The following is a 17,405-nucleotide window of genomic DNA, read 5'->3' on the forward strand; positions in this document are numbered from 1 at the left end:
TATACGCGAGAATTTTATTGCGTATAGTGTTGATTTGAAGTGGACATATAAATACCACACTTTTCAAGTTCGTAGTTTTATTATTCTTTTAATTTTGTGTGAAGTTCTCGCATGTTTTTAATTTAATAATTATTTCATCGATATTTCATTAAAATGAGAGGGAGAAAATATTCCAAGCCGGAAAAGAGAGTACTTAGGTGCCAATATGAGCAAAAAAGGAAAAGATCCTACCGAAATTGCTGAAATTGCTCTCCAAAAATGTTATAAAATGCCCTTTATGCAACAAAACAGACCCAGCTTGTGTCAATAAAAAGATACCAAGAAAACCAAGACCACATAAAACCGATATAAGTGTTGACAAATACATAGTACGGAAGAGCAAAAACCGAACCTTTTAAGTCAGTCAGAGAAATTATGATCGACTGTTAATGACGAAAATGGTGTGGATGTGTCCAGAATGCTTGTAGGAAAAACGACTCAACGAATCTCAACTTTTTTGGACAAATTACCAGTAAAAACCATTCCTGTCAAAACGCCACATGAAGATTTGACTGGCATTTGAAAAGGCCCACAAAGACAAATCAGCACAATTTTGGAAGAACATGTTTTTGAGTGACGAAACCAAGATAAAAAGGAAGGCTCCAGATGGAAAAACATTTGTTCGGGGTCCACAAGGTCAATTAATAAAGCACTTACACTCGAGTACCACTTATAAGTTAAAATTTGAGTGCGAATTATTTCGGATACATAGATTAAAGTTTATTTTAGTTTTATTAAGCTGTGATCGTTACAATTAAGATGATTGTATATTGTATTCCGAGGGTAACGAAATGATTTGTCGATTCCTTCGTTCGGTTTATAAGATGAATACAGCGCCCGAGATCGGTGACGGAAGAACGAATGCGGTAACGCATCGCAGTGCACAAGCGAATGTCTTGTAGACGAATGTGTATAATCGAATTGTATGTGTCGAATTGAGGCTGCTTTCCCGTTGCCCATCCTTTTTGTTGAGTGGGTTGGCGTACAGATGTGTTGAGTTGTGCTGTAGTGTCATCAGCTGTGGTGAATTGCGATGTAGCATTAGGATGCGCCAATTTCACCGAGTAGAGGGGGTGGATGCTTAACTCATTTAAACAAATGTAATGAAAAATCAATTTAAAATACATCTTTTTAGATAAATATGTATGTATTAAATTCAGGAATTCGTCAGTGTAGAGATGCCGCAACAAATCTTATACACTGTCTGAACTGCCTTTCATCCTTAAAACAAATTATTTCTGTAATTGGAAAATATTATGCAAAATAGAGATGTCTGCAAAGTTTTTGAACCCTTAAAATTCGGATTATTTAATAAGCACACACTTTTAATAAAGTCCATTTCCTGAATAGCAGAACCTATTTTAAATTCGATTATTTTGCTTTTTAAACTTTGTTTAGGCATTTTATAAGTAGGAATTTCATTGAACTAAAATTGTAAACAATGAACAGCTGTTTGTGTAAAAATAAACAAATAACCATACATAGGATCTTCATGGAGCATAGAGGTTATTTTTAATCTAATAATCACATAACCCGATAACCACCTTACCGTGAACAACCTAATTGTTTATTGAAGAAATTGTATATGTACATTACTAACCATTACTGTAGCAAATTCCTCGCATTTTAATGTTTTGTCCATTTCCAAAGCTGCAGCTAGTGTTGTTAATGGTAGAGTAGAAGCAGTCGGCATACTGATTGGTGAACTTTTCGAATTAGCGCCTTACATTCGCGGTTGGTCTTTTGTTGGGCCATTTCTTCACTTTTTTGAAATATCTCAAAAGAGAACAAGTGCAATTAGAGAATACTTAAATAATGCTTAAAGAACAATATCTAAACAATACGTTCTCTTTGTATTGATGAATACATATAGAACAATAAAAACTTTTATTGACATAAACTTACATTTTCTTTCAAAAAGCTGCCCATCTTCCTTTCCAAATTACCAACTCTCGAAGACAATTCTTGTAGTTGGGTGGAAATAGTTTTTAATATGTTAAAAACATTTGAAAAAGGTATAAACATAATAAATTAAAAATTTTTTAAAAATGTATTTTACCCAAATATTGGATTACCGTTTCCATCCACAGGCAAATTGTTTCCTTGTTGCTTTGAGATGCTTGCCTCTGAGTTGTAGCAACCAGAAATATTGAACTTCTTCCGTATTAATGTCTATTTTTATACTCTCGCAACAAGTTGCTAAGGAGAGTATTATAGTTTTGTTCACATAACGGTTGTTTGTAAGTCCTAAAACTAAAAGAGGGTGACGAGTAGAGTTGAAATCCGGATGTCTGTCTGTCCGTCCGTCTGTCCGTCCGTCCGTCCGTCTGTCCGTCCGTCCGTGCAAGCTGTAACTTGAGTAAAAATTGAGATATCATGATGAAACTTGGTACACGTATTTCTTGGCTCCATAAGAAGGTTAAGTTCGAAGATTGGCAAAATCGGCCACTGCCACGCCCACAAAATGGCGAAAACCGAAAACCTATAAAGTGTCATAACTAAGCCATAAATAAAGATATTTAAGTGAAATTTGGCACAAAGGATCGTATTAGGGAGGGGCATATTTGGACGTAATTTTTTTGGAAAAGTGGGCGTGACCCCGCCCCCTTCTTAGTTTTTTGTACATATCTCGGAAACTACTATAGCTATGTCAACCAAACTCTATAGAGTCGTTTCATTCAGGCATTTCCATACACAGTTCAAAAATGGAAGAAATCGGATAATAACCGCGCCCACCTCCCATACAAAGGTTATGTTGAAAATCACTAAAAGTGCGTTACCGACTAACAAATAACGTCAGAAACACTAAATTTTACGGAAGAAATTGCAGAAGGAAGCTGCACCCAGGCTTTTTTTTTAAAATTGAAAATGAGCGTGGCCTCGCCCACTTATGGACCAAAAACCATATCTCAGGAACTACTCGACCGATTTCAATGAAATTCGGTATATAATATTTTCTTAATACCCTGATGACGTGTACAAAATATGGGTTAAATCGGTTTACAACCACGCCTTCTTCCAATATAACAATATTTTGAATTCCATCTGATGCCTTCTCGGTATAATACGAGTATACACATTAGGAACCAATGATGATAGCGGAATAAAACTTTACAAAAATACGGTATTTGAAAAATATGTAAATGAATACGTCATGAAATCTGGATTATCACTTTATCATGCGAGAGTATAAAATGTTCGGTGACACCCGAACTTAGCCCTTCCTTACTTGTTTTATAATAACAATGCGTAAAAATAAATTGGAAACTAAAATGATAATTTTACTTGCAGCTTTTACGGGAGTCGAAGACGTTGTTGGGACATCCATCTGATTGAGAAATAAAAATTTGGCAGCATCAAAATTCCTTTTAAGTAACTTAACATAATATAATAAAATACTAAACGCAGTTAAGCGAGTAAATGGGAAAATAAATCTAAAATCAAATGTAACGTATACGCCTCGCCATGTTGCCAGCATTTGCTTGCAGCGTGTACACGTACGCGTTTGAGGTTAAGTAAGCGACTTTCGGGAACGATTTGGAAGAAAAAGCTACATTTATGTGTAGACCTTTTTGTTGTTGTTGTTTTAGGCTGTGCAACAATGGTGACTTAATAGAAGAATTAAAACACGATATTTTTCCAACAAATATCAATTACCTGCTGCAAACGCGAAGCGAAACAAGTGAATGCCGCGGCCAGCAATCTGTGTGGTGTTCGTGCCACAGCAACCAAGCGGACGCCAGACGTTTGTCGAGCGAGTTTAAATGGCGCTGCTCTGAATCTGCAGTCTGCAAGTGCAAATTTAGAATCGCAAGCACAAGTAACTCGTAACAATATCGCCATCAACATTTGAGGTTTGGGTTCACTGCATGCAACAGAGCAACAAAAATACAGAGCCGAACATGAGTAATGGCCCGCAACTTTAGACCGAATCTTTTTAAGCGTTTATTGCCAACTGCCCGCACACTGCACCACAACCGTCAACACTACTTTTTTCTGTGTCTGCTGCCACATAACTAGAAGTAATTGTTGCACATGTACAGCTGTTGTTGACCGGTGTACGCTGCCACGGCGCGGCAGAACGATTCCGCGTAGAGCGTGCGAACGTTGAAAATGACTTTATAACTGAAATCGAATGTGCAGCTCTGGCTGGCCGTGCGCTACAATTAGCTACATGTGCAACAAAGCGTTGCAACAACTTTTTCTGATTGTGGCTTTGCTGCCTACAATTTTTGAGCATTGTGTTTGTATTGTTTAAGAATCTGCAAATGTGCACTTCTCTGCAGGCATGCATGTTGCGTGCTATTGTTTAACGGTATCAAATTTTTGAGTGCCACGTGAGGTAAGCGCACTTAGGAGCATGTAATTACTGAGGAATTCGATAGGCACATATAAAGAAGTTGAGGGCGCACATTATGACAAAAAAATAACCAAGAAATTGTAACTATATTGCCAACCAGTCAACAATCATCGGGATGGAGAGAAAAAAACGAGCCGAAACCGAAACGAAAAAGCCACGCCAAAGCCGCTTAAAAACCAAAATGATGTTCATTTTTTTTTTATTTTCTTGGTTTGGTGGAGGTTATTTGGCCGTATTAAGGCCAATTCATGGATTTTATGCGATGATAATGTCCTTCCGAAGCCAGCCACGATTGTGATCGAATTTAAAGTCAAAACCGCTATGAATACTATCGAACAACCACCGTGCTCACGAGATTTGGCTCCTTGTGATTTTTTCTCGTTTCCCAAACTGAAATTGCCGCTTCGTGGAACCCTTTAGCAATAGATCGTAGAGACAATTTCCGGGTACTTTTACGTAACTCGGTTTCAAACTTGAAATTTAAAAAAGAACTAATTATAATTTTAATACTATAAAAGACTTTGTTTTTTTCGATAAGATAACATTATTTTCTTACTCCAAGACCGTCTTAATTCGATTAGTAGGATTTTTGAGGTAATGTCAAAGTCTCATGTTTTTATTTTTAATTTCTGAGTGAGTAATATATGGACTTAATGCTATTTTCCGTAGGAAGTGTAAGCAAACGATGTATTGGGTATATGACCGAGGGAATTCTATATACATGATTTTAATACCATCAGCCGAAAGTCATCAAAGTTTGGTAAAAGCTATGATGAACATACTCTAGCTGAGCCAATACGCTAAAATTGGCTTGCGCAATTTCAAAGTGGGGATTTTGGCTTGGCAGACGAAGCCAGAAAACGAACGTGCTGGCCAAAAAAGTTTGGCGTTAAGAATCTGGGAGCACTACCTGCTGAAGATTGTTGGCAAGCACTAGAAGAGCTCGTAAAATTGTCGGAAAAGTAGCCGGATATATTCAAAGCAAAGCAATTGGGACCAAGAATTGAAGCAAAGAAAGGTTGAAAGACAATTTTTCAGGTGAGAAATACTTCTTGAACGCTGCAAAACGGAGTCGTTTTTGAATGGGATTGTGACTGGTGATGATTCACTACGAAAACCCTTAATGCAAAGAATCATATGCGAAACCTTTCCAACTAGCAAAATTAACGACAAAGGTGAATATCCATGACGCTAAAGTTTTTAAGTGGTTACATGGATTTAGGGGTTTCAAAAAATCGAATTATTTGCATTGTCCTATTAAATTCTACAACACCTCTAGAATATTGTCCTAAATTTTCAAATTTATCCGAGTAATAGTTTCGGAGATTCAGCCTTGAGTACATGAGCGCTCGAGGTTAGCAAGGCTAAGTGCGATGCCTTTAAACGTTTTTTTTTTTGAAACTGTGTTTTTGAAGTCGGTTGTCAAGACTTCACGAGAACTGAAGATCGGTTAAGTCTTCATGAAATTTTACACAGAGGTTTGAGATAAAATTTTTAAGGCTTGGACGAAGCACCTTTTTCGATTACAATTATTTAAAAAGAAATTTCGCAAACTTTTCCCTCAAATTTTCGTTTTTTTTTTGTAAAAATATCTGCCAATTTTCAGTTTTTTTGAGATTTTAACCAAAACACGTATTTTTCACTTTAGCTGATCCTGTAAGGAGTAATCCTGCCAACGCGGCTGCAACATTTTTTTGAAGGGTCACCGGAAATGGCGTCACAATGGAAAAATTAAAAATATTTCATTCCAAATATTTCAGAATTACTTTGCTAATAGTGTGTTTTTGTAACAACAAAAAATTCTATTAAATATTTCATTTTTATATAGGAAAAAATTTTTGAAAAAATGTTGTTTTTTACTCGAGGAAACCGATGTAATCCCTTAAGATGCTCAAGAGTGCGTGCTGTATTATGAACCCGGTGAAATCATTAATAGGGAATACTTTGCCGAAAATGTCCAGGTTTTCCAACTAGACATGAGGCACTAATTTTCCAACAGGAAATCCCGAGCATTGCAAGACCTGTTTCTCCTCTGACCGCCATTTGTTCGGGTCTAACTGAAATGTGCTACCAAAAGTTGGTTTGATTCATTTTTAACCATCAAGTGGGCGCAATTTTTTTAATGATACTACCGTACATGCTTTTCTTAAATAATAGTTCAAATTTTAAAAAATAAGGAGACTAAAATTTCAAAGATTTTCATTTTCATAAGTCTTCCCTTAAAGCATAACATATATTAGAAATATTTTCCAACAATTTTTAGTAATTCTGTCAATTATTTTTACATTATTTGATACTTAGCAAGAGGGTCTCGGCCGCATATTTGGGGTAAAAAACCTTAAATGCGTTTTTCTCAAACTGTTTTTTTTTTAATTTTAGTTTTTTTTAATAAATGCAACGAAACCCCGAAAATCTGGAAAATTTTTCCGGGTATCGCCAATTCGATCATTTTTTAAATTATTTTTTGAATTAAAATAATTAAATAATTTACTATCAAATACCGTTATTTAAAAATGTTACTCATTCATGTCTCCAACTACACCTAACGTCTTAATAAGTTACTACTATTGTGAAATAATTTCTCTTTCAAAATCTAAGTAAGTAATATCAGCTAACTATTTGTTTGAATTAATTTCATGACTTTCTTTAATCAAAAATCCAAACTTATTCAAATTATACCACAACAACTTCTATTTCTTAACAAATCCATTTTTGCAGCTTTCCTGAGCAGCTTTCGTTTGAGCTTATTATATTGCCAAAATTTAAAATATTAGCCGCTGCATTATCATATGAAAGGAAGCAGTATGATTGCGCTAAATGATCTAAAAAACCCCAAAAAACCATAACAAACAATAGTAATAACGCTAAACCCATAATCAGCCAATTTATTACGCTCTTGATATCCGAGGCAGAAGTGTGACATATTTTGGCAGGTATACGAAACTTGTTCGTCTCAACACCTGAACGCGACACATAAAAAACATTTATTGATAGAATTCACCTTTGTGGACAGACAAATTGTACCTGTCGCAGAATCAAACTAACCAGACCACTTCATAAGTGCAAAAAAGACAAATTATTCAAAACACATTTTGAGGAAAGCAGCATATTCGCACGTCGCGGGTGCTTACAAACTCATATAAAAGGTCGAAAAACCAGTTTCTGGAAATAAAATCAATAAATTGCACAAGCAATCAAAATCGGTCGATATTAATTGACGTGCAAATAAACGAAAGCTGTTTCGGTGGCGACAATAACCGGGATTGGGTTCTGACACGTTTCTGGCAGCGCAATAATTAATGTTAATAGTTATGATAAGTAATAAAATAAAATTAATATTTAGGAGCGAAGTTCAGCTGTTTTTTATTTAAGTAAAATTGTTTACTTGACTTTGTTTGACAGTATTTATAAATACCAATTCAAACCTGAAGACTAGAAGAGTAGTTCACGAAAAAATATGAATCTTGAAATGCGCTACGTAAGAGATCTCAATAATTGTAAAAAATAATTCAATAAACATTAAAACAAAGTGTTTTGTATCAAAAAAACTTGGCTCTCAAAACTTTGAGCGCTTTTCCTCGAAAAGCTGTTTTCTAAGTAGATGAAAAAATGTGTAAGAAAGGCTGTACCGATCGATTTCAAAACTTCACACCATCCTCTAACTAATATTTGTTAGGCAATGATCGAAGAAAATGAATTCCGCAGCGTAAAATTTCATTAAAAAATTGATTTTTTTTAAGCCGCCATTTTGTCTAAAATCGAAATTTCAACTAGTCTTTCAACCATTATTGTGTTCAAATCATTTGGTGCCCTCAACCAAACTACTTATCTCCATTATGCTTTTTGTAGACATACATTAAAGGTTTGGAATCTGATGGATTTCATAAGTACGATGTCTGATTTGTGATAGAGTTGGACATTTACAGAGAAAGTGGAAATCCGTTTCCTTGCTCATTGTGAGTGTTTAACTGCGACGAGCCTTATTGTAAGGCATACCGATTTTGGTGCATGTTCTCCAAAAAATGATAGCGATAAGTCTGTATTTACTCTTCCTGAACCTATTTCATATTGGATATATACGACTGCAACGACATCTATTGACAAAATACGAAAAGACTTTTTCGACTACCCAATAGATTCTTAAAAAAATCTTAAAAAATAATAAAAAAAAATATTGTAAAACAATGATAAAAAATGGTTTAGTTATTATCTCATCATAATTCGGCTATAACTTTATCGCTATCCAAGGCTAGTAGTGCCACCTGGCAGTCTGTGTAAATGGTCACGTCGTGCATCCTTCCATATTTGCGCAATAGAATTTCACAGGCCTTCTTTATGCCTAATGTAAGTTTGGTAGACGGAAGGTAATCATCTAAAAAGTAATCAAATACACCGAAGTCTGTTTTTGACCCGTCAGTATAGATTGCGGTAGTGCATTGCTCTCCTACTAAGCCTCTTCTCCTAGAGCGTATTCTAACTTGGAAGTCACTCACTATTGAAGTCCACAGTTGAGAGGATTAAGTCTGTGTGTCACTTACTGTATGAAAATGTCCATGGAGAGTTGGTGAAGGAACATATTTAGCGCATCATTCGGACATAACTCAAACACCTCAGTAGCCACTGCACAGTCTACTCTCTGAGTACCATTTAATTTTCTGATGCTATAATGTTTATTTATTACTGGCCACCAAACCAGTGCCTCATTTGTAAAGTTTCGTCTAATGACGGCCGTGTTAATACAGATCACTTTATTCGGTTTTAGGCCCAGCTCCTGTTGAACATCCTTTTGCACGTGTAAAACGTCCAATAAACTCTCCTAATAAATTTTTTAATATTAATTTTCCAGTTCAGTTTAGTATCTATTCCGACATCCAAATATTTTGCTGTGGAGAACAGAGAAATTGTAGTAGTATCGGATGAGGGAAGCTGAAATTGCAGTGGTTTAGTTTTATTGAATAGCACCAGTTCCTTCTTAATAGAGTTAACACCTATTCACGGCATATAGGTGTACCCACAATAAGGCTCTTTCCATTATATCGCTGATTTTGGGAAGAAATAGTCCTTTTCAGAGGCTCGATGATCGTGCTTTATCATAATAAGATTTTTGAGCTGTCTAATTGGAGATAATTCTAGCAAAATATAACCCACAACCTGACACCTTTTTTGGGGGCCCTAATACAGATCAGGATCCAACGTTTTTTAGAAAAAATTCCATTGGTTAAGGAAACTGTAAAGCAATTTCTGTAACTGATTGTAATAACTGCAGGTGCATTGAGAGTTATAAGCGAAAATTCTTCCTTCTTTCCCACTTACAGTCATAATCAGCCCAAAAGCCGTTAGATGCATAACAATGTTATAATTATGAATTACCAAGAAATATTGCGGAAATTTTGTACAAACAGTTCCCACTCAGCTAAACTACAATGACTAAAAAAAATATTTAAAAAAATTAGAAAATTTTGATAAACTCCACACAGTTAAAAATTCAAGTTTAATGGTGTGCGTAACATATTATGAGATTGTATGCGTGAATTAAGCGAAGAGTCCACTGCCAGCGGCTGCAAGGCACGCACACCGAAACAAATTTCTTAACTTTCTCAGTGTGTTGGTGAGCACAGCAACTCTCCAAATATTGGTGGAATGCATAGCGCTATTATTTTTTTAAATTTAGTGCATAAAATATGTCTTCTTATTTAAATTAATTATTTTCGAAAACAAAAAAAATATATATTTACTGCTAAAATATGACTTTACGACACACAAATATTTCAGTGCAAAATTCCATTGAAGCAAATTTACCCGGCAAACCCACACCACCACCTTTACTGCGCACTAATACTACCACAACACCGCAACCGGCAGTTGTTCCACCACAAACAAACTCGAAAAGCTCGTTGCTCACTCAGCAAGCACCGTCGCACAGAGCGCAGCAAGTCAAAAGGCTGCAGCAACGAACGCGCCGAGCACTGAAGCGAGCAACCAAAACGCGCAGCTCCGACTCAAGGCACTCTCACTTTCGTTAGAGGCCGTTTTCTGCTCCACAAAACACGTATACAAACTGCTGTTCTGGCTGCCGCCGTGCGCAGCGATTTTGTAATCGCGAAAGCTCGCTGAGCGCGCGCACACTCGCTCACGTAGTACGCAACGACACAAGCGCTTCACGAGCGCTCGGCTTTGCCAGCTTTGAATTTCGATTTCTAAGCGGCGCGTCGACGTCGGCAGCGCTGCTGTGCGGCACTGCGTAACATTTCCATGGCTTTGGCTCTTTTGGCGGCTCACCACTAAGTTTTGCGAGTTGGAATTTTTATTTTGAAAATATGTGCCGCGGTATATAAGCCAGCAGCTGGCCAACAGCAGCATCCAGTCAAAACTTTGGAATCGTTGCGATTCTACAAATAATTCTGCTTTAGTTGTATATGATTTAATTCAAATTCGAATTTGTTTGTATTATTTTGCATTGGGTTTTCAAGTGATCTAGTGCAAGTGCTGTGAATGTAAGTGTGTTTTAGTGTGCTACCAACAATAAAACTATAAAAGTTAAGCTTTAAATATTTATGAAAAATATTGTGTTTTGTAACTGAAATGTATTGAAGGCTTTTTTGAAAAATAGTATTGAAACTTGGTGAAGGCGCATTGAGTAATCACAAATTCTGTTTAATATTTGCAGTGTCATCGTAGCTGTGCTTTGGCGGTATTTTGTGTTTAATTCTGCTCTTGACTGAAAAGGAACGCTGAAAATGAAATTATTTGTAAGTATGAGTGTTACTTTTCAAAAACTGCGCCACTTTAATTAAATGGTTTACAAAAAATTAATAAATTTTAGTTAAAAAAGCGCAAAAATTATTTGAAATTTATTTTGGGCAAGGAAATATGTAAATATTATTTAAGCGAAAATGCTAAGAATTCTTATTTTTCAAATGCTTAAAAAATAATTTTTTGAAAGTTGATATAAATTTTTATTCGAATCATAATTTTATTTTAAATTTTGCAAAAATTTTGATTTACTCAAAAATTTTTTTTAAAGGTGATTTTAATATTTTGTTTGGAATATACATTTTTTTTAATTTTTAAAACGCCTCTTTTGCTTCTGTAATTATCAAGCAAAATTTTTTTTAATTGATAATAGCTTTATAGCAGCTTTAGCTTACTGAATTAAATTTTTGTCCAACTTAAGCTTTTTTGACTACCTTAAAAGTATTTTCTTTAAGAAAACATTCTGATTTTCTGAAGACAAAATATTTTTTATAGTTGATTTTTTTTCGAATTACAATTTTACTGAAAGCTTTGAAAACAATTACTTTGAGAAAAAATTGCGGCCTTCTACTGAAAAGAATTTTTCTTTCAAGTTGAATTAATTTTTTTTGGAATTTTAACTTTTTGAAAATTTTTTAAGTATTTTCTGTAAAAAAAATTTTGATATATTTAAAAAATATTTTTTATAATTTAATAAATATTTAGCGAATTAAGGCTTTTTAACCACTTTCCAAAAATTTGTATGAGAAAGAGTTCAAATTTTCTGAAAAACAAAGTTTTAAGTTGAGTTCTATTTTTTTCGAATTGTCACTTTTTTGACAGCTTTGGAAAACTTTTCTTTAAGTAAAAATTATGACTTCCTCAAGAAAAGATTTTTTTTCAAAATTTAATTCATTTTTTTGGAATTTAACTTTTTTGAAAGCTTGTAAATATTTTCTGTAAGAAAAAATTTTAATATTTTTTAAAAAATATTTTTTAAAATTTAATAATTTTTTAAAATTATGGCTTTTTTGACTACTTTGAAAACTTTGTTTTATGAAACGTTTTTGATTTTCTTAAGAAAAAAAGTTCTATTAAAAATTTAATCATTTTTTTTAATTATAGCGATATCCAAATTTACAAATATTTTCTTTAAGTAAAAGTTTTGAAAGTCCTGCAATTTTGTTTTGAAATTTAAAAAATTCCTTCACGAAAAAAGTCTGTAAGAAATGAGACATTTATGTAGAATTTTTTAACCTCAAAATATTATAAGCAAAAGAAAATCGTCATCATCAACTGTACTGATTGTTAGTCTTACTTTTAAGTCTTCTGGAAATTCTGGAACTTTGTTTATGTTTCCAAAATATTAACTAGTTCTTGATCTAACTAAAATAGAGCCAACAATTATTTTTTTTTATTTTAAATATGTAGCGCTTCTTAGAATTAAACACTGACCTACTTCGCTCGTTTGATTTCACACAACATTTCTGCCAACAAAATGTTCGTAAAGTTAGTGTGCAATCATAAGATTTATTAGCCATTAGATTACTATATTTATGGCCACCTTGCAGCAAGCGGCTCTTTTGAGTAATGTGTGGCGATACATTTTGGCAGCAAGCACTTCGCTAACTTGCCACATTTCTGCGCCAATACCGTAGCATTTCTCGACACACGAGTTGATCTGAACATAAACAATGCACGATTATTTCAAAAACCACAAAAATACCAAAAAAAAACAGCAACTGTGCAGAAAAAATCAAAAATAAAACCGCAGGCGACGTCAACGGTAGACACATTGTAAAACAAACAGGCCATAAAAGAGTCATAAAAACGCTAATGGCAACAATGCAAAAGCGCATGCAAAATGAAAATGCTATGAGCACACAAACAACAAGAAAAAAATCCAAAAATTGTAAATAAAAGAGTAGCGCATACACAAAAAACAGCAACAACTTATAACTGTAGCTTACGACTTGCTCATTCATACTTCATAAGCTTTTGAACTCATCATGGTTTTATCGTTTCTTTGCCTTCCACAACAAATACATGTACTACAGTTACCGTTAAGCTATATTATTTACAGTGCATAGTATCGTATATTATATATTTATACATACGCCTAAACTTGCCTAAATCCAAATAAAATAATAAAGCCATTCAATTGCCGAGGAAGTGTTAGCGGAACAGCCTTTTTTCAACAAGACAAACCATATTTTTGTTCAGACATCAATCAATCCGTTAATCACTTAGTGGTCCGGCTTTTTTCGACAAACTCATAGCGCCCAATTAACCGTAATTACAGCAACTAGTGCAAGCACATAGGCATTTTTCGTGCAATTAGCGCCTTGCGGAACTTTTTGCCTGGCTTCACCACATCGTGGAGGCCTACTGGTTTAAGGCCTACAGCTGACATAAATTCACAGGCATTCTGTTTTCGTTTTATTAAAGTTTTAATAAGGCGCTTAAGCTGCACTGCACCGTTATGTGCTCACAGTTATTGTGATGTTATATAATTTTATTAGCGTTTATCGATTATCCACGAGTGACAAAAGCAATTTCACCAAACGCCGTTCATGTGCATCACCATCGGCGGCTAGCGGTGGCCATTGGGCGCGAATACTTTCGCTTGCCGATTGCTCAAATTGGCGTTCCATCGCGGCTATGAAGTAATACGCTTTTTTCATTCAACTTAATTTCGTTTATTAATGTCAAACACGTACGACAGATGGCTTTAAGCAGCGATTGATTGATAGAAATGTTATGAAAATCGAAATGCAACACTGGCAGTGTTTACTATTTTGCGTAATGTGTTTTTTTTGTAACAAGCACACATGGATTTCTATAAAATTGAAACGAGCAATCATTATCGACCTTTATTAGCTGTTTGAGGTCGCGCTTATGAACGAAGACTTAGTAAGCAAGTCGGTTCACACTTGAACTTAAGAGAATTATACAATATATGATAGTTGAAAAAATCTTTTCTTATTCCTGATCAAACTTCAACTTAATTGGTAGCATTGAAAATATACGACTGCAATGACATCTATTGACAAAATACGAAAAGAGTTTTCCGACTACCCAATGTTTGCTATATTTTACTAAGAAATAAGGAAAATTATTTAGTTTCCTCAAAAAAATTATCTCAATCAATCTAAAACAATATTCTTAAACTAAAATCAAGCGTTAAAGCTTTCATAAAAAACCAAATCACCTATCAAATAAAAGCCTAGCAGTGAAACTCAAATATTAAAATGATCTCTACAAATTCCACTTTTTCAGATCTGCTTCGCCGCCCTGCTTGTGGCCACTGCCTACGCCGGCGACACCGCCAAGAAGGCCACCGTCGAGTCTAGCGCTGCTTCGGGCAAGAAAGTGCCACTCGAGAAGAAGCTCGACAAGCGTGGTCTGCTTGACCTGGGCTACGGCTACGGTCATTCCGGACTGGATGTTGGCTACATTGGACATGGTAGTGTTGACTACGGACATGGTTATGGCCTTGTTGCTGCTCACTCCGCACCCGCCGCCGTCTCTTATGGACATACCGGTCTTGCGTCCGCTGGCATTGCGCACTCACCATTCCTAATCAGCAAAACTGCCGATGTGCATAAGACCATCACCGTCACTAAGGGTATACCGGTGCCAGTGACAGTCGACCGTCCCTACCCGGTTGTACATCAGAAACAAGTGCCCGTCGAAGTGAAAGTACCCGTGCCACAGCCTTACGAAGTCATACGCAAAGTACCGGTTTCGGTGAAGGAATACGTCAAGGTGCCCATTCATGTGCCACAACCCTACACCGTCGAGAAGCGTGTCGAAGTTAAAGTACCCGTGCCCGTGGATCGCCCCTACCCAGTGAAGGTGCCCGTACCACAGCCCTATGAAGTGATCAAACATGTTCAAGTGCCGGTCAAAGTGCCCGTACCACAACCCTACGAAGTGATCAAGCATGTGCAAGTGCCCTACAAAGTTCAAGTGCCAGTGCCACAGCCCTACGAAGTCATCAAACAAGTGCAAGTGCCTGTACATGTGCCAGTCGATCGCCCAGTGCCAGTTGCTGTACCCAAGCCCTACCCAGTGCCCGTGGAGAAACCCTACCCAGTTGTGGTGGAGAAACAAGTCAAGGTTGAGGTACCAGTACGTGTCGACAGACCATACCCTGTGCCAGTAGACCGTCCCTACACCGTTAAAGTACCAGTCGACGTACCACAACCTTACACCGTCGAAAAACATGTACCCTATACCGTGGACCGTCCAGTGCCAGTGCCCGTCAAGGTGGCCATCGACCGTCCCTACGCAGTGCATGTGACACGCCCAGTGCCAGTGGCTGTTCAGAAACCCGTTGCTGTACCCGTACCCGTGCCAGTCGTCGCCGGACACACGGTGGTCGAACATGGACCCGCCATTGCCATCAGCGGCGGCGGCTATGATGGCGGTTACGGTGGTCACGGCTTCTCATCTAGCGGCTACGGCTACTCGTCCCTTGGACACGGTCATGGTTACGCACATAAAAAGAAGTAAGCCTGTCTGCGGAGCTACAGCTTCTACGATTACTGTGTATATGATTTCAGCATTGAAGGCGGAATTAATTGAATGAATTTTAGTGTTAATTATGAAATTATGAGGAGAAGGAAGTCGCTAGCAATAGGACTTCGGAAAATTTAGTAAGAAAGCAAAAGAACATTACGAGCAAAACGAAAACCCGAAGTAATTGTAATGATAAAACAACGCAACAACAAATGGAAGCAGCATAAATACACAAAAGCGAAGACATTCACGAAGTGGCGATGAAATGCACGAAATGAAGAACTCGAGCTGACACCAACTTAACTAGCATAATACGAATAGAACATACGTTTGCTTAATATTCATTTTTCGGCCACTGAAAACCGCGCATTGCTTACTATATATATGTAAACCCTGCCACTTAGTTTTAAGTATTTACAAACTCTTGTAAATTATTTAAAAAAGCAAAGAGAACTGCTTGTCCAGGACAACACACAACTTGCTGCTTACATCGCTAAATGGTTTAGTTGTGCCGTAGGTTGTCAGTGGACGCACCCAAAATTAGAAACTCATTGAATTAAAAAATAATGCTTTTTGTGTTGGGCCTGCAAAGGCCCTGCACGAAACCGCATTTTGTTCAAAATTTGCCAATTAGCCTGAGGGCTATCATTATTACCACTTATGCCACTCACTTACATATATATGTGTATATTAGCAACATTTAGTGTATTTCTCTCATCAAATGCAAAAACAAGTAACAAAAAATTAAAAAAACGGTATTTTAATTTAAACTTTGTCACTTGTAATTTTGCAGAAATCATCAGTTATTTCGAAATTCAGCAATATTTCGTTTCGCATTTGTAATGTGCATCTCTTTCTCTCTCTCACTTTCTATCTTTATTGTACGTGTATAAATTAATTTTATATATGTACACTATGTATGTATTTTGTAAATGTGTAAATATGTGTTAAGACGAAATGATTTTTTGAATAATAAAAATTCGTAAGAAAAATAATTGAAAATGTGTTGACACTTTTTTGTTTTTGTAGAAAAATTGCCTAATTTCAGTTCAGTCAGCGGATGCAGAACGAAGATCTGTCTACTTAAATATTTATTGATTTATTTATTGAAATTTTACCTGCAAATAAATTTTCAGACAGACTAGGAAACTGTCTTCTTAGGCCTAACTTCACAATTTTCAAACTTCAAAGTCGAAGTTTGCTCCTAATTGCATTCAAAATTCATTATGTGGGAGTAGCTTTGAATAAAATGACTATAGAAAAGATCTAGCTCACTTATAAATATTATACCTCAAAATTGCCAATTGATATGGGGTATTTATTTATTTTTTTGTTTTAAAATCGTAGTATTTTTTTCGTAAATATTTTTTTTTGAGAAAGCATTTTATTTAACAAACAAATAAAAAATATACATGATAGCTCTAAAGGCAATCAAATCTAGTTTAATAATAGATTTTTAATTTTTGAAAATTTTCGATTCCCTTGAATTCGAAGCCGATCTCAAGGGTGGCTTGCAGTGAATGAGTATTTTCTGCTCAAAATTACCTCAAAAACAAAAAATAAATAAAAAAACTAGTTTTTTGAAGCGATTGATGGATGCCGGTAATGATCGCAGAGTTAGTCAATTTTTTGATTTTAGATAAAAAGGAAACAAGTCGTTTTTTTGTGAAAAATGTACTTTTAATAGCGACTTCAAAAACCAAAACTGTATTTCCTTCCTTCCTCGCTGAGTTTGTAAGCCGCCGTTAAG

At 35.8% G+C, this 17,405-nt stretch overlaps 2 protein-coding genes across 2 annotated transcripts in view; one reads left to right on the top strand and one right to left on the bottom strand.

Annotated features, from left to right (window-relative positions):
• The window catches only part of LOC120767927 (angiotensin-converting enzyme), a 171,653-nt gene that overhangs the window by 55,810 nt on the left and 98,438 nt on the right, over nucleotides 1-17,405 (bottom strand). The gene's annotated exons all lie outside the window — the stretch shown is intronic.
• Nucleotides 10,804-16,528, top strand: LOC120767929 (tetra-peptide repeat homeobox protein 1). Its single transcript, XM_040094290.1, has 3 exons — nucleotides 10,804-10,893; nucleotides 11,067-11,148; nucleotides 14,411-16,528. The coding sequence occupies exons 2-3, from the start codon at nucleotides 11,137-11,139 to the stop codon at nucleotides 15,647-15,649; spliced, it is 1,251 nt and encodes a 416-aa protein (XP_039950224.1). The 5' UTR covers nucleotides 10,804-10,893; nucleotides 11,067-11,136; the 3' UTR covers nucleotides 15,650-16,528.

The sequence above is a fragment of the Bactrocera tryoni genome, chromosome 2 (assembly GCF_016617805.1).
Source record: "Bactrocera tryoni isolate S06 chromosome 2, CSIRO_BtryS06_freeze2, whole genome shotgun sequence".
Taxonomy (NCBI): domain Eukaryota; kingdom Metazoa; phylum Arthropoda; class Insecta; order Diptera; family Tephritidae; genus Bactrocera; species Bactrocera tryoni.